Source organism: Lissotriton vulgaris, chromosome 12 (assembly GCF_964263255.1).
Source record: "Lissotriton vulgaris chromosome 12, aLisVul1.2, whole genome shotgun sequence".
Classification (NCBI taxonomy): domain Eukaryota; kingdom Metazoa; phylum Chordata; class Amphibia; order Caudata; family Salamandridae; genus Lissotriton; species Lissotriton vulgaris.
The window spans coordinates 112,869,924-112,888,262 of NC_141700.1; the positions used below are offsets into that span (position 1 = coordinate 112,869,924).

Here is an 18,339-nt window from a genome sequence, read left to right on the forward strand (position 1 = left end):
TTTTTGTTTTGGGGGAACCGTTTTTTCAATGTAATTCTCATTTCTATTTGGAGCCAGTGGAATTTGTGAAGAAGTAGAGCAGAGGGTGTTCTGGGAGGGGCATTGCTCACTAGGTGGGCAGCAGTGTTCTGAACTATCTGAAGTTTGTTTAGGGATTTTTCTTTAGCAAAGATCAGCAGAGCATTGCAATAATCCAGGCGACTGATAATCAGTGCCTGGATTAGAGTTTTTTGGGTTGCTGATGGCAGCAAGGGAAGAACCCTTCGGAGGATGCCAAGAGTATGGAAGCAAGTCCTGGCTGTGATGTTTATGTGTTCCTCTAACGTTAGTTCCTGATCAACTCGCACTCCCAGGTTTATCACTGTCTGCTTTGGGGGTGGGGCTGGTCCTAATTCCCCTGGCCACCAATTGGGGGACCATCTCAATTTTGCTTCTCCGAACAGCATGGTCTCGGATTTTTCAGTGTTTCATTGGAGGAAACTGTCCCTCATCCACTGTTCGATGCCTTTCATCCCTTCCGAGAAGATGTCCTGTATATGTGGGTTTGATTTGTCAAAAGAGAGTAGGAGTTGGTGTCATCGGCTTATGAGATGGGAATGAAGCCTAGTTTCCTCAGTAGTCCTGCCAAGGGGGTAACATAGATGTTGAACAACGTGGGGCTCAAACAAGAGCCCTGTGGAACCCCCATGGTGACTGAGGTGGTCTGAGAACGATAGGAACCGAGGTTGATAGTTTGTGTCCTGTTGGTTAAGAAGGCAGTCAACCAGCTCAAGGCTTTACCCCGGATACCTATATCCTCAAGGCGTTTGAGCAAGACCTGGTGGGATATGGTGTTGAAGGCTGCAGATAGGTCGAGCAGCACCAAAAGCACTGCCCGACCACTATCCGCAGCCATTCGGATGTTATCAGTAACCTCCACCAGTGTCGACTCCGTAATGTGCTTTGGGGGAAAGCGAGACTGTGATTGGTCGAGGCGGTTAGTGGAGTCAATGAACTTAGAAAGATGTTTGTTTATATGTTTTTCTAGGAGTTTGCTGTATAGGGGGAGTAAAGAGATGGGGCGGTAGTTGGTGACGTCCTCTGGAGGGACCTTCAGATTTTTCGTTATTGGAATAATCTGTGCTGCTTTCCACTCAGTTGGAAGGGTGCCTTCTTTCATTGAGCTGTTGAGGATTGAGCATATAGGCCTGGCAAGAATACTAGACAAAGTGGCAGAGATCTTGGCAGGTAGAGGATCTAATGAGGACCCCGATTTGACCGTTTTTAGGAGGGAGTCTACTTCAGTAATAGTGAGAGCAGGGAAGCCTGCTAAGGTGAGGGAATCAATTGCAACAGGTGGTGAATCTATGTGTGGGTCAGAGTGGCGAGCTGAGACAGCGGTGATTTTTTGGTATATTTTTTCAATTTTCTGAGAAAGGTGGTTTGTGATGTTGTCGCAGAGACTTTGGGAAGGAGCTTCTTCAGTATTACATGCTCTTGGATTGGTGAATGAGTTTAGTATCTGGAACAGAGTGCGAGAGGAATTTTCTGCTTTTTCAATCTGTTGAGCAATGTGTAGGTTGCAAGCTGATTTCAAGGTTTTATGATAAGCTGCTAATGTACTTTTAAATCGTTTTTTATCTAGTGGGTTATGCGAGAGATGCCAAATACGTTCTAATTTTTGGCAAAGGCATTTTTTAATTCTAAGGGAGTGGGAGTACCATGGGGCGTGAGTGCGTTTGCAGGAGTTTGATTGGGGCTTTAAAGGAGCTAAATGGTCTATAGTGGCTGAAAGGTTAGTAGTTAGGGAAGATAATCGTTTCTCTATGCTATCGAATTCCACATAGGGCGGTGGGATGAAAGATCCCTGAAAGGATTGTGGTGTGATTTTGTGCCACTGTCTATATTTCCTGATTGATTTAATTTTGGGGCCAGCCCCTCCGTGTCGGCCTCTGATGGTGAAGTCTATCATTGAATGGTCTGACCACACCAGGGGGCTTGGTGGTTTTATAGATAATATTGGGAGAATTAGTTAGAATTAGATCTAACATGTGTCCGGCCTGATGAGTGGGATCAGTATTAACTTTGCTTAAATCAAGTGAGGTAAGGTCAGTTAATAGTGTTGCAGCTCTTTGTTTCCAGGATTTTCCCCATGCACATTAACGTCTCCCAAAAGTAAGACGTTTTTGGTGGAAATCACATAGGGCGAGATTAGTTCCAATAGTTGGGAAGGGAAGTTGGATAGGGGCCCAGGAGGTTGATATACCAGGGCACCCTTCCAGCAGAGTTGAGGATGTATGTCTGCTTTGAAGATTAGTATCTCCATAGTGTCACTGCATTGTTGACCAATAATGGAGATTTTAATGGGGTCTTTGTATATTATTGCTAGTCCTCCTCCTGCTTTGAGGGGTCTATCTTGTCTCTGAATGTGGTAGCCCTTTGGGAGTGCTATGGCGATGTCCGGATTGGAGTGGGGCTTGGTCCATGTCTCGGTCAGGAACCCGATATGAGGTAGGGTGGAGGATAGCAGATCCCAGATGTCCATAGAGTGTTAAGGTAGGGATCGGACGTTAACCAGGAAACAATTCCAGTCTCTGTTAATTTGATGGGCTAGATGCAAGGGCTCATGCTGTACCCTGTTATCTTGTGTTAGCTTAGTGGCTAGGTGGTGTGTGGCTGTGTTGATTACCTTGGGTGGAGTCCTGGTTTGTACTGTGATAACAGACTAACATGTCCACTTCTCAAATTTCATATTTCACAATACTAATTTGCCACTAATCCTTTATGGGTTCCAGAGTAGCTTGCTACTCGCCGAAAAAAGCGCTTCATCAACTCATTAGGGGTAGCAAGCACTATAATAATGAAAAGCTTTCCCCCCCCTTCAATCCCTCTGCTATCCTTCTCAATCCAAATAACTGATTAATGTCCACCCCTCAAATTGCTTTCATATTTCAGTATACTAATTCACCACTAATCCTTATGGATTCCGCAGTAGCGTGCTCCTTGCCAAGAAAATGCTTCAACACCCCATAAGGGGTAACACGCGCTATATAAATGCAAGCTTTTTTCCCCTCTTCTATCCCTCTGCTATCCTTCTCAATCAGGGCCGGACTGGGCACAGAACCAGGCCCAGGCAAAGCTCGGCTGGTCCCCCAGGGGGTGGGTACAGCCGAGCTGTTAGCTAGGGCCAGCTTTTACTGATTTTGTTACAGGGGGCCGATATTGCCGGCCCCCGGTAACAAAAACGGCCCCTCAGGGCCTCAAAACCGGCCCCCACCCTGGCAGCCCACCGGGGAAACGCGTGGTGCCCGCTACGGCCAGTCCGGCCCTGTTCTCAATCCAAATAACTGACTAACATCCACCACTCACATTACTTTCATATTTCACTATACTATTTCACCACTTATCCTTATGGGTTCTGGAGTAGCGTGCTACTCGTCAAAAAAGCGCTTTGACACCTCCTCAGGGTAGAAAGCGCTATATAAATGCAATTACAATATAATACAACTGCCACTTTCAATGATTGGAAGGGTGACCTTGGTTAAAATGGTGGTACTGTCTGGATGTTTTAGGTTCTAAAAGGTACAATGATAATGCGCGCACACAGCATTTTTCATCAACTGACCAGCCTTATTACTTACATGGTGTGGGCATATAATGCTCGAAATTAAGATAGATATATTAATGCGCCCGTATGAACAAGGGGATTCCGACTCTCAGAAACTGAGTTAATTTAACCAGAATTTGAATTATTATATTTATCTTAATGGTGGCAATATGGTGACAATAGGGGGGGGGAGGCATAAATGTAGGTACCACGTGAGCAACTGAGTTGCAGATATTTGCTTTTGGTGGTAGGACACTTTCTGGGATACCCTATGTTTTTTTTCAGTGGTTAATGCCTGGGACAAATGTATCCATAAATCGGAATAACACATATTAAAACACCAGAAGACTGCAATATGGCGTCTACCTAATTTTAGTGACCTGAAATCAGATGCTAAGGTTACTAGATGAAGAGAGGTGGGATTTACTAACATTGCCTTTATGTGGTGAAAGTTGATCTAACATTTGAGGAGACGTGTGCTGTTTGGTATACAACAAGGACAATTTCTTGTATAAACACTGGTGGTCCATACAGCTAAATTGATATGGCAAGCGTTTCCTCCGCAGCCGTTAACATTCAAAACTCTCAGATAAATAGTAAATATGACAAACAGGAGTCATGCAATACTAAATACACCTTTTTACAGCATTAGAGTTGACGCCTTTAAGGTTCAATGAGGGGCCTTATTCAATTGGGAACCCTTGATCGACTCAGCAGGGCAACATACAAACATGTTAAAAAGGCATCAAGTAATGTCACATTTAAACTGAGTCATTAAAATATTCTGTGTAAAATTACATAGCCCCTAAAAAGACTTATAGAACGTACCAATCTGGAGAGAATGTGCTCTCTATAGCTCGCCCGGAGGGTTTGGTTTTCTAGATATGCTTTGATCATACAAGATCATTAAGAATTATTGGATGTAGTGGGGGGTAGATGATGAATGGAGTAATTGGGAGACTGGTTTCGGAACGTCTTGGTCACTGTTGAAATTGCGCTAAAAACTGAAGACACGGAATAGGAAGAGCACAACCTTGTTTAGTAATAGCCAAAAGAATTGCTATAAATTGGTTGTAAGGGGTGTTATCACCAATAGACAGATGGTAAAGGGACGCCTAGAATTGAGCTATACATTATTGGTGAAGACTGATGCAAAAGCTAAGCAAACTGTTGCTTGGAGATCTGATTCACCTCATAGTGGCGGAACCCGATAATTTGCCCCCTTAGCCATGGCACGGTTATCTAGAGTCTGCATGGCTCGTGATTGTGGATATTCATGGGTGATCTGTGGAATTCATGAGATGGAACTAATAAAAATATATTGGCTGGCATGGTAAGATATTGAAAGGTTTCTGGTTCCTGGGGGTGAAGCTGAAGCCATCTGTGAAATTTGCTTCAGTTTTGTCTATTTTAGGAAACAATAAAATTACTTTATAAAAGGATCCTACTGAAAACATTGATTACATTTGTCAATGTAATCTATAGTACCACCTGGCGTGTACTGAAAGAAAACTAAATCTGAGTATACATAACAGAAAGATTTTCTATTTCTCCTGTAGAAACCTCTTTTTCCTTTAATGAGAGAAACGACAAAAGCTCAACTGAAGACAATCCCCTGAACTCGACCCTTGATTTCATTATAGCAAAAAAAGGCAGTGAAACTGCCAGTTTTAACTGTGTTGTTGACTCAGTTAGATAGTTGCCATCTATACCAAGTAGGTTCTAAAAGGCATCAAACATAGTTTGAGCACACCGTGGAATAACAGACAGGTGGCCTTCTTTCAAGGAGACATACAATAATACCAGTACATATGAGGAATGTAAATAGTTAATGAATAACCTTATTGAGATTTTCTTTTCAAGAACTAGCATTCTGACTACCTAGTAAAATGCCCTTCGTTAGAAATGTTTATAAAGATTGTAACAGCTTACATCCTTAATAAGGAGAAAATGTAATTAAGGAAGGAATATGTAACCCTGGAATGGTCAACCACCTGTATAAAAATGTGGTATATAAAGATTTGTTTTCATTTGTAAGTGATGTATTCAATTTGCAGACATTACAGCCATCATGCACTGTACCCTAGCTCAGGAACACTCCATCTTGTTATTAATTTGAGTATTTGATGTAGCATGGGCCAAGCACCATAGATCAGCATAGAACTAAACTGAGGACATTTTATTGCAACCGTTGCATTTGAATACAAACCACAGCACACAGAGCACCACTCTATGCAAGGTCTGTCTTAAATCAGATCGTATAAAGCAGTATGTGGTACAAATGCAGAAGAATAGGTAATTGGCCTCCAAAATACATTACACTGTATTTGCACTGTTTAAATTAACAATCTGGAACAGGAGGAAGATTAAGCAAACAAGGTATAGTCGACCACCAATAGACTGATCATTACTGGTAATGGCAGAACATACATTAATATACCTGATCAAACAAGGACAGCCAGATTAGCAAATAATCCAATATTTTTTTTAAAAATCATGAACCAGAAGTTGCCATCTATTAGGACCTGCATTTTTTTCCTGAAGCATCAGGAATGCTGTTTGCATATGTTATTGACATATTTCTGGTTTCAGAATAGCAACTGACTTATATGAGAACCACAGAAACTACGATGTTTCATTCTTCACGTGCCCCTGTGGCCCACTGGAGCTTGTGCTAGCTGGTATATTAATTCACCCCTCACAAGGCTCAGAACACTTATTTTTTTTCCGCTAATGGACTGAAAGGCCTTCTTGAATTTACTCTTTTACCCCCTATGCATCACTAAAAGTTCAAAAGCTTAAGTATATTTTAAACAGGCTACCTAGTCAACAAATGCTGAATCAAGGGCCTATGTGTTGTGTCTGAGTTGTTCAGAAGGAGAGAGACAGTGGTCGTTGGTAGCCTATGTGAGTGGTACTGCTCAGAGGTACTGCTCGGTGGATAGATAGCTATGTATGGAGGTTTGACCTTTTATGTTTAGGAGAAGTAAATGAGTTGGAAGCGGGAGCTGAGCAACTACCAAGCACATACATGGTTGGGAATATATATTGTACAATATATTTGTTAAGAAAGTACAAGTGCTAGAACTTGTCACCAATGTATAAATATGCACACCACAGTGTACTTACAACAGAGTCTGCACATCTTTGGAGTGTCAAAGAGGTGTTTTAAGGAAAAGGGTGAGCACAGACAGAGAAGAAATAGAAGAGGAAACACAGAAAATATTAGTTGTCCCACACATGTCTATAATATCACGACATCCTGCTTCCCGAAGTAAGTGTCTCAAGTAAGACTGAAGAACAATAGAGGTTCCAAGTCGAACAGAATCAGTTAAAAGGAGAACAATCACATACAAATCTCAAGAACCACCAAAAAGCATCAATAGATAGTGGTACTCAAGAGCGTGCTTTTGAAAATTTAAGAACTAGTCAAACATAATGGAAAGAAGCTGAAAGTGAAGCTTACAGTTTGAAAGTGAAGTCAATTAATGAAGTATGGCTCATAAGGGTAAAAGGAAAAACCTTCCCACACTATTAAGCCCATCACCATTCCAGTGTAAAGACTAATACCAGTGATCATGTGGCTAGTACTTTAGTAACGAGTAGTTAAGTATAAGCCCCTGCTGAAGCCTTGCAGTTAACTGTTCAATCTTTTCCTGTATCCCACCTAACTCATCCTCACTGACAAGAAGTACATTTATGATACTCCATAAAAAAAATATACACCAGGATAAGCAGCACTACATACAGGACACATGGGATCTTGACACGACAAAAAATAATCAGTTTCCATCACAAACAAACAACATTACTTAAGGTCCCTTGGTTTAATTGAGGTTTGGGAACTGTTTGAAATAATTTATCTGGCGACCAGTTTAACCTTGCCTATCCTCATCCAAATTCACCAATATTCAGCTCAACAAACAGGGATGCATTACTCTTTTGAGGTTGACCCTGCCCTCTAATCCAGTCCCTTGCTCACCTTCTTGGGCTGGAAAGCCCCCTTGAGCTTGTTCCAAATGGAAAAAACACCAACACTAATGTGGTCCCAGAAACGTTCATCTCTTGGCTCTCTACTGCCGACGTGGCTGCCCTGATCCTTGTTGTAACCCAATTCAAGCACAGCGCACTGGTAGTCTTCACCAATTGGACAGTCGATTTGCTCGTGATCACATTGTCCTGTTTTGCATGCTGGGCAGATACTGTAGGCACAGCCCACTCTTTGGAAACGCTGCCGATCCAAGTTTTCCTTCCTAAATTCGCCGTTACTAATCACATAGGACAGCTCACGTACACGTGCCATGGACCCGCCGGCACAGTTACAGACCCAGCTGCTCCACGGTAGCCACAATTCGTCAGGTGGGGGCACGGGGTCTCCTGGTAGTACGCCTGCTGTTGTAAGGGTAGGCGGTAACAAAAGTGGTGGGGTGACTCCACTTGTGCTGGCTGTGGCACTGTCCATTGTGGTGCTGTGGTGAGTCGTTTTGGGAGCCTTGCTGTAGGCCATGGAGGCCGTGCTTATTAGGAGCAGCAGGATGTGCCACATGGGGCAGGGCCCAACCGGCTTCTCTCATGAGGAGCCAATAGCCCTCATGAGACTTCGCAGGCTATTCCATTGCCAAGTGGCAGGCCTTGATGATGCTGTTCGTTTTGCTGAAGCCAGGCAAATCCTCAACCTGTTCACTGCCTGTGCCCCTTGTGTTCCCTTCTCTGGACCTCTTTAGTGTGCTCCCCTCTGAGTCACTCGTCCCTGCCTCGCGCCGCCTCTTTACGTTTGAAAGGCCGCGGTTGGCACTGAAGCGCGAGGCTCCATGTTTGCCGCCAGCCGCTGGGACTCTCCCGCGCCCCGCGCTGCCCAACAGTCACGTGACGCGGGCACGCTCCGTCTCGCGACGCTCACAATGGGCTGGCGAGGCAGGCTGCAGGCGTTCGACGTCTGCCCCTTGGACAGGAGGAAGAGCGCGGCTATCTACGCTGGCACTGCCGTGGAGCAGAACCTGGCATGACCCCTGCAATAGGTATGTGCAGAAAAGAAATGCGGTGGTTCGGCTGTCTCTAAGCAAAGGTGCCAAGTTTTTTTAGTTTGGCCATGTGTGACGTCTTCATGTTTTTGGTGTGTTTATGTGTGACACTAATGTCATGTGTGACAAATTGAGTGACTCCTCAAGCCCTTTTTGTGCCAGTAAGTGGCTACAAAAAAAATGTACACTGTAACGTGGCAATTGATATAAAGCTTGGACAGGCTCTGGTCACACCGGTCAGGAGCCGTTTGGTAATATTGCAATGGGCTCCTCACTTTACTTTCCTTTCTCCCACCACTTACCTATACAAGTTAATTTGAAATATTTCAACTTTTTTCTATGCGGTTGTTTATACTATATTTAGGACCAGCAAACAAAAACATATCAACACAACTAATTTGGCACGTTTATGGAAACATCGTAGTCCATGACTACATTCCCAGAACACAGCACATTGTTAAATGAATGTCGAGGACTGGGCCATATATTTGTCAGTGGCATCTGTCAATGCATAAATCAAAACAATGTTTTGCTTAACCTCCGACAAATAAAAGGATGACTAGGTCCTCTATGATTTATATACAACTCTTCACACTAAGGCCTCAAAGTACTGAGCTACTTTTCATTAATGGATATTATGTAATCAAATCTTGCAGAAATAATATCTCCTAAAATATGTCCGAACTACTTAGCATTACCACAAATCTCCTTCAAACATGCACCCGTACATTGAGACGGGCAACTACAGAAAACAAGATTACTTGTTCACCCTGCAGACCCGCTACAAGTAAACCATTTCCGTGAGGTCTTTAATTTTTATGATAACTTTACATTAGCACTGCCATGCCTTATATGAGATATATTTTCAAAGGGCATCAAAAACACATATTATCCAACTTTTTTTCAAATAATCTTAACAAATTTTTTTAAGGCACTGCAAGGGCGCATATAATTGATATATATTTTTTACAGACTTTCTGAGTTAGCCTTTTTAATTTTTTGCTGAGCCAGCAAATTCTTCGTTGAGCCATCTTCTTGAATGGCACCGTTTACTGAAAAACAGATTGGGAAGAGAAGGAAATAAAAACAAGCACTGGCGTTGCCAATAGGTTTCGCATTTGGAAAGTTGGAGCTATTGGTTTTGTAAATGACATTTTATATGTATATATCGTTATTGGCATTGTCAATAACAATATATAAATATAAAATGTCATTTACAAAACCAATAGCTCCAACTTTCCAAATGCGAAACCTATTGGCAACGCCAGTGCTTGTTTTCTAAGTCGAGGTCAACTTCCAATTCACCCAACACTGCTCCCTCTCAAACATACCAGCCGTATTCACAATTAACAGCGTGGAAACCGCCCTCCATTAATTGTATGCAATACTTCTAAGCACCAACAACTGGTCACAACAATAAAGACCCGAAAAAAGGTCAACAAGGCTAATAATCAGACCGTAGGCACAAATTAATCACTACAAATGCATGCATTGGAACTACGTAGCAAAAAACAATATATAATAAATGTATCTTAAATGTTATGCAGCCAACAAAAGTTGCATCAATGATCAATCCAGTTCTCAAGTATTTAAAATGGATATTTTGTTTGAAGTCTCGTTCAACATAACAAACTTTTGTTCGCACAGGTAAAACATATATTATTTGTGGTACTGCGCTGACGATGACATGTGTTCATCAATTCATAACGTTTGCTGCAGCCATATTTATTGCTTATTGTCGCTGATATTTTTGACGGAGGTGCTTTGATGGCTTTCAAAGTGCGCGAAAAATGGGCGACTCTGTGGTAGTCATATCACATCTAAATATTGTACAGTAAAGAAAATACACCCAATTTCGCAACCGGTTAGTCCCGGGGTGGGAAGGGAGGGTGGGGATTTGCGGAAGGGCCCAATCAGAAGAGGAACTATTTGCACTTGGGTTTAGTGTAAAGGCTCGAGGGGGGGACGGGGGGTGTTGTCTTAAAAGCGTCTAGTCGAAGCTCGGATTCCCACACTGAACATCAAACAAAAGGCAATCAGGAAGCAGTTGAGGGCAGCCCCCGCGTGGCTTTGTAGTCAGTCAATCAGGTGGAACTTCTCGGCAAATCACGGCCGCACTTCCAGAGCCCCCGGAAGGAAAGAGGCACCGGGCAGGCTGGGGTAGACACTCACTAGAAGGGAGAGGTGTTTGGGGGGGAAATAACAAAGGAGATGCAAAGTCTGTAACGGGCCGGGCTTCCCTGCTCTGATTTAAAAGAGTCGGGCTAGAGAGCTTAAACTGGGTCACACGGATTGTTCAATGCAACATACAAGTCGGGACCAATAATGGCTGAGCTTCTAAGCGGATACAACACGAACAGTATGCCATTCTGCATAAGTAACTGTTCGTTATACGGTCACACGCATGGCAAAGCCTGGCTAACAACTGTGCCACAACATGATATGAGATATTGTAAACAGTTCGTGTTTGATTCAATACAGTTTGATATTTACTGTACAACTCCGCCTGGGCTAATGACTCGTGGACGAAATCGGTAGAATGCGGGGCACAATAATGTATACTTTGTTTCAAATGATGCTTTGAAAACATCGAGCGAGGCTGTTTTTAGAGTAAGCATGTTTTTCTCTTTTGTAGTGTTTGATTTTCCAAGTGACATACCCAGACAGCAAAAAGTCTCACCCCGGGAGGTTAAGACATCGTCGTCCAGTGGACAATGTGATTCACACAGCTCAGTCACACACTCAGCCAAACAAGCGCCTGCCTAGGTTGCTGATAGTGCAAGCGCTACAGAAAGAAGAACCTGATTTTTCAATGAAACTTATAGCCCTGGCTAGATACACAGGACAATAAAGGAAGCAGTAACCCTAAAATTACACGTGCAAACAAGGCGTTGCACGCGGCGTCCCCTCAGTTTAACGTCATGGGTAGGGCCGTACTGCGCAATGCACGCTCCGCTGACTGCATAACTCTCTATTTAAGAACCCATTGGTTGTTTACTTGTCTTTCTGTATGTATTTAATTGTGTCTAAAATCACGCTGTGTGGAAAGGATTATGTGAATGTAGTATTAATGATGGGGACAGTAGAGGTGAGAATAAAGCCCTAATAACGGCAATTAAAATATTATTCTTTTTATTATTGTTACTTCTATCACTGCACTACTAATAATATTTGTAAACTAGGTTAACAATTATGATAATAAAACTATAGGTATACTAAAACTAATATATTACAAATAGGCAACCATTTTTATAATGATAATCATATGAATATGATTATCCGAGAACACCCCAACCCCACCTTTGCCGCCACCAGCCACTGTGACTGGCACCGTCTAGTCACAAAAGCGGAAACTTCATAATTTCCAGGGGAAGAGCTTACTTACCAGCTTGCCTCACTCCAAGACCTTTTTTGTTAGTTCAAAATATTATCAGTGCCACCAGACATGCATAAAGGCTACCAGAACTATTAAACGGACACAATTCGCTTTCAATATCTACACAGAGGTGGTGACCGTGACGCAGCAGCAAGTGTGAAATCTTTGCACGCCCAAATTTTGAGTTGATTCGAAGTTCAAGGAACCCTCAAACATGTAAGAAGTTGGACCTTTGGAGTTTGCGGCTGTTCAGGTCAACGTTTTACTCAACGGGTTGCAAGGTCACAGCAGTTCCTGCTTGTAGCTCTTCACATGGAGCTGCCAGATTCACGTTGGACTGAAAATGAAATGATGCAACATTCGAGAAAGGAAATACAAGGCAAGACCAGCAAGTGTTTGTTTTCCGCAGGCAAAGACAAGATACTTGTGCTAGCTAGCTCAGTGGGATAAGCATCCGCTCAGGAGGTCAGAGCGTGGTGGTTTTAAACTTTACTCGAAGGTCCAATGCTAATTAGTCACTCAATTAAGGATGCTCATATTACTGTAATGAGCAGGTCACACATAGATCAGTGAAGCTTGTGGCTTGATTTATTGAGCTGTTTTAAGTGAATTAAGTACGACACAGAACACTCTGCCACAGCACTTAAATCACAGAACACTCTGCCACAGCACTTAAATTAATTTCTTTTGACGACAGTAAAAACCACTTGCCGGGTAAGATGGGCAGTAATAAACAGAGATGGCCCGGTGTACGCAGAATTAAATCACGGCGTGGGGGATGCGGAGATCTATATGTGATTTCATATTCTCCCAAATATAGCCCGGACCTCCATGGAATGAAGGCTTCCAGTGCTCACATCTGAATGCACTTCCCCCCCACCCTCCGTGACTTTTTACCCCTCACTGACAAACCGTGTTGCTTGCATCGGTATTCACAGCCCGAGCCTCAGAGCAATGAAAGGGGAAAGCCGAGGACCCCCGCCTTTAACCAGCACATGTTACACCCCGTATGTGCTCTGCCCATGTGTGTGGTGAGAGTCAAAGGGGTGCGAGCAGAGCGGACGTCGGGATTGAGGAGGAAATATTGGGTCAGAGGGTGCTGGCGGAATGCAGGAGAGAAGGATATCGAAAGCAGCAGATGGGAGACCAGAAAGAGACTGTAAATTAGGGAACATGTGAAACTGCTGCAGGGGTAGGCAAGCACAGCCCTGCAGCAGTAGGCAGGGTCGTCCACCGCAATAGTGAGCTCAGGCGGGGCAGGCGTCTCTAAATGACATACACTACCCTACTGCAGCGAGGATCAGAGGCTAGACTCAAGGGACAAGAAGGGAAACCGTAGCGCTGCAAGTGAGCGGCATAGTACTACAGAAGTGAAAGTTAGAGAGAACGGAAAAATAGCACCGCCTCGGCAACTCCTGCGGGTAAAAGGAAAACCAATATCAGCTCAATTGGTTAACATCATCAGGTCATGTGATAATGTGGAAAACAGGAGAGCAAGACTGCACAATTCCGTCTGCACATCCTTGTCTGTGCCTCCCCGACCTCAGGGGGAAGCTCAGAAATACCACTGCTGGCCTCAAGAAGAATGTATGGCGTGCTCCTGCTTCTTGCGCTCGGCGATCAGGTCATCTGCTCTGAGGCTCTGTAAATTGAGCCTTATAATGCAGTCAGTGGAGGCCGTGAGCGGAGTCTTTGAACCGGCTCTCCCTTGTATTTATTGTTAATTAATAAAATACCGTGAATCAAAGTAAACAATCACAAACACTTACCAACATGGCGCTCAAAGTAAACAAGAGAGCTTGGCGGCCGTGAAGAATGATGCAACGGGGCATTAACATTGCGTGTGAAGTAAACAAAACAGGAACACATCCCTACAATCCACTGGGCTACAAGAGGAAAATGAAAGTGACAAAAACAGAGGGGGAGAAGGGAGGGGGGAGTGCAGAGGAGAGGAGCATGATTCACAGCCATTGAAAACAAACAAAAATGGCCGGAGGGAAGCCGGATGGGGGCGGGAGAGCCTGGTGGGGGGGCGGGAATGCGAGCGAGGGGAGGAGAAGTGTGGCAGGGAGATGCGCGTGCTTGTGTGGTCACGTGACCCGCTTTTGTGGTCACGTGACTCACATGCACTGTGAGAAAACCGCTGTGGTTTGACGAGTCGATCAAGCCCTTGAATTTTCGCCTATTACATTCGCAAGCGAATGATAATAGGTGAAACCTAACAAACCACAATAACCTACCATTGTCCACATGATTGGGAAAACCAGTTTAGATTGTGTTTAGTGCTTTTGCATCACATGACCCACTTTGTTACCTTATATGGACACTGGACGGATGCGCCAAGGAAGGTGCACAGCCTTGAGGTTCAAACCTGCCACAGAAACTGCCAGCTTGCTGTGGCTTATATCTTGCTCGTTATCAGAGGCTCGGGTGGCAGCTGTGGGAGCTGCAGTAGCTTTGAGCAGAGCTGAAGGTGCAATGGCAGATCAGTGGCTCCTGGTGCATAGCTGGAGCTGGTAGGCTCTGAATCGGGGGGATACGGCTATACAATTTGCAGTCAGCTCCTAAAGGGCACAAATGAGAAAATCTTGCAGTGTGCCCCGGTCACCAGTGTGGTGCTTTTACTGGAAAACAACAGGTAAGGCATCGCCTAGGATAATCACACTCGTGCTGCTGGCTGCAGCAGAGACCCATCCAGCACGGCTGCCGTTTATCTTAGTGTAGTGAACATGGCACCTTGCTCGCTGACTGAGAAAGACCAGGTGGACAAGTGGTCCGCCCAGGATCGACTTTGAGGAAGTCCTGGTGCGGAGATAGACTTATTGATTGATCTGAAGCCCAGGCCCACTTTTAAGTGTTACTCTCTGTAAACAAAACAAACTGCCATCATGGCTCTTAATCATGCAGATTATGCTAACTGTTGTGACTGAGACAATTTTGTCAGGCAGCAAAGCAACACAGTTGGATCATGCTGGCTGGTTATTCACTTGCCTTGTTGAGTGTGTCCCATCTCATTGTCGTAAGTAGTTCCAGGGGCACTATATTGCGTGACTGATGCATTCTAGTGCAGTGATGTAAAAACCAGCACTGAAATGCGTCAGAGTAACCCCTGAGGTGTGGTACCTGGCAGAGCTGTCTAGGATGCAACAGGGAAGTATCATGCACTACTTTATGGAGATTTCCACGTCATTGACAGGTATGGTTGCCAATTGGGCTTTTTTTTAATCTCTTGGGAATTTTTTTTGGGCAGTTTCATGTAGTGCAATCTCGGCCCAAGGTCATTAGAGCTCTTTAACACTGAACTTACTTAACATATATTTCTATAAAAGCATGGGAATATGAAGTGAATGCCTAAAATCACAGGATGTTGAGCATAGGCTGGTACTCAAACATAGTTTCCCACTGCCAAGGTCAACAGCTCTGGTCGTTCTCCCTCCCTTTAACTGGACTGGCCTGCATATTCAGGCCCTAGCCATTAAAAAGAAGCATTTGCAATGCAATAGGTCTTCTATTTGCAAGTGTTTGAGCTATTGGCATTGTACATGACAATGCCTTTTATTTATATATTTTGAGAACCTGCACTTATAGTCTTTGCTTATGAGAAGCAAGGCTGACAGTAAAAAAGGTGCAGGTACTGCCAGCCTTGCTTCTCCTAAGCAACTCCACTTTGCCAGTATAAGACAGTTGTTTGGACAGCAGGGGCCTCCAAGGACATGGCGCACATATGTAGCGCTTCGATCAGAGTTACTTAAGTAATAGTAGTAAAATTGCTTTCAAATGTAACACAATATGAAGCGCTAAAATACTAAATTTCCCTGTCAAATTTAACAAATCGCCATTGCCAACCAGCAGGACAAAAAATAAGAGACTGGACTACTGTCCAGCTCTACAAATTCTAATGTTGATTTTTGAGCATGTTTAAGGACACTTTGAATCGCCATAGTTGATACCCAATGTTGGCTCTTTCTACAAGTTTCATTGTTTTGCGGTGTATTAAGGAAGTATTCACCCTGCAAGAAAAAAACCCTGTGCTGGTACCTTCAGTCGCAGGACAAGGGGCTACGCATAACAGGAACCGTGGTTGCTATTCGGGTAATTTTTCGGTTATATAACATTATCTAACCTTTAATAAATATTTTTTTGTCGAATTAGTTTTCACTATACCTGGGACAGTGATTATTGTGCTGGAGTTTGAGACAATTCAAAATGTGAAAATAAATTGAAGCTCAAACTACCTATCCGATACAATTATAGCACACACTGCCGGACAGATGTAGGCAAAACTCTACCTAATGTAGCTGCAGAACTGGAGAAGTGGATGAGAACAATACAGATGAGGTTTAGAGAAAGAGTCAAGAGTGTGTTGCCTGTTTTAAGAAAGGGGTGAGAAATCCAAAAGTTTATGAATGTGCGTTAATGTGGATTTTTTATTTTTTTAACTGATGGCTCGATTCCAGGTATGTTTGTAGTCTGGATCAGCAGAAAGTTATTTGGCAAACATCCCCTCAACCATAAAGTATATTTTACTAGGAAGTCAAAGAAATGTACAAATCCCAGTACTACTGATTTAGGTCAATGAGAATTCTTTGTGCAATAAATACGTGAATCTTTGTTTTACATTTTTAATGGTGGAATTTGCCTATTTTAATTAGACAATAAAGGCGATCTTTGAAGTCACACACTACTGTGTCTGGGTCAGCAGAAAGTTATTTGACAAACATCCCCTCAACCATATAGTATATTTTACTAGGAAGTCAAAGAAATGTACAAATCCCAGTACTACTGATTTAGGTCAATGAGAACTCTTTGTGCAATAAATACGTGAATCTTTGTTTTACATTTTTAATGATGGAATTTGCCTATTTTAATTAGACAATAAAGGCGATCTTTCAAGGCACACACTACTGTGCTTTAAGTAAAGATTTGGACTTGTAATGCCCATGTTTGCGTCAATGGTAACCTACAAAATAAAAAATGTACGGCGGGGTTTGTGACTGCTACCTGGTGACGTGAGCATGCAACAGCACAGTGGGGACACACAAGGGTAGAGGTGTTTATCTTGAAGTAGTGGAATCCATGCAGACAGAGGGAAGGAACGTTTTTCAAACCCAGAGATCGCCTGCAGGTGATTCAGCTTCAATGAGATATGAGAGGGGCAAGATGTTTTTTCCCCAGGAAGAGTGCATATTTTACGAGTTAGGAGAGCTGTGAGCAACGAGACGCGCAGCTGCCATTTTTTCGCATGTCAATAAAAAACGAGTTAGGTGAGCCACGCGAAACGCGATGCACGTCCACTATTAAGGCATGTCAATACAAGAGCAAATTTCTTCAATTAAGACCACGTTCGCTTTGCGGGCATCTGTGCAGTGGGGGAGGGATGGGGGTACAGAGCCTATTTAAAAGTTATAAGGCAGCGCTCAGGTAAAAAAATACACAGCCATCACAAATGGCACAGATGGGGGAGAGAGTGGGGAACAAAGGTGTAATGTATGTAAATTAATGAAAAAAGTAGTTGGGTGAGTTGTGCACAACGAGATTATTAAGCATGTAAATATGAGCCCCAAAGACGGTGCCAGCCATGGGAGCGTTTGTGCACCGGGGAAGTAGGGGTGGGAGTGTATTTAAAAGTTCTAGCACGAAGCTCCGAACTACAAGTCATTAAAGTGTAAAGAAAGCAGCTCTGCCCTAAAAGAGGAAGTACTCTGGAAGCGGGATGCACAGACCGGTGCCCTCTCGGCGGCTGACATATCCTGCAGGCAGACGATTAAAGTTAAAAATTAAAAATGAAAGAGCGCAGCGTCTCTTAAGTGGCCGCCGCGCAACCATTAAAGTAACAAGCGCAGCACCCAGCCACGCTGCTGCTCGCTACCGAGCTCCCTAGGCCAGGGGAGAGAGAAGGCAGGACATGCACCCGCCTTTGACCAATTGCATGCTGTCTTTCTTAGAAACGGTACAAAAGGGGATGGTGATGGACGGAGCATCTGAATCAATCAAACACTCACACCCAGTCAAAAGATCTGGGTTTAATCCATCACCGTTCTTTAGCCCACTCTGCCACCCCAGTTGAGACATGGCTATATGCAAATCAGTCTGACCCTGTGCCTCATGGGAACAGTCCAGCCCGAACTGCCAAGCCATGTCTTCCCTGGACCGGAAGCAAGCTTCCGAGGACCGGTTTCTGGCATTCCAGCCGTCTTCAGCCCGGCTTGCTTGAATCCAGTGGCATAGTGATCAAGGGACTCACGTCTGAGCATACCCTGCGACACTTATGGCGGCCAAAAGCAGTACAAGCCATGTCTGAACTGGGGTGGCAGAGTGGGCTAAAGAACGGTGATGGATTAAACCCAGATCTTTTG

The 18,339-nt window shown here is 43.8% G+C and overlaps 1 protein-coding gene across 2 annotated transcripts in view; it reads right to left on the bottom strand.

Annotated features, from left to right (window-relative positions):
* C12H1orf56 (chromosome 12 C1orf56 homolog) overlaps nucleotides 1-18,339 on the bottom strand; it is a 160,435-nt gene that overhangs the window by 138,235 nt on the left and 3,861 nt on the right. Inside the window, exon 1 of one of the 2 annotated variants that reach the window (XM_086947436.1) lies at nucleotides 7,569-8,309. The exons of the other annotated variant lie outside the window; for it this stretch is intronic. Within the exon in view, the coding sequence (XP_086803562.1) occupies nucleotides 7,569-8,132 (564 nt within the window). The 5' untranslated portion in view covers nucleotides 8,133-8,309. Of the gene's footprint in view, nucleotides 1-7,568; nucleotides 8,310-18,339 lie in introns of those variants that run through there. 2 annotated transcript variants of the gene reach the window in all.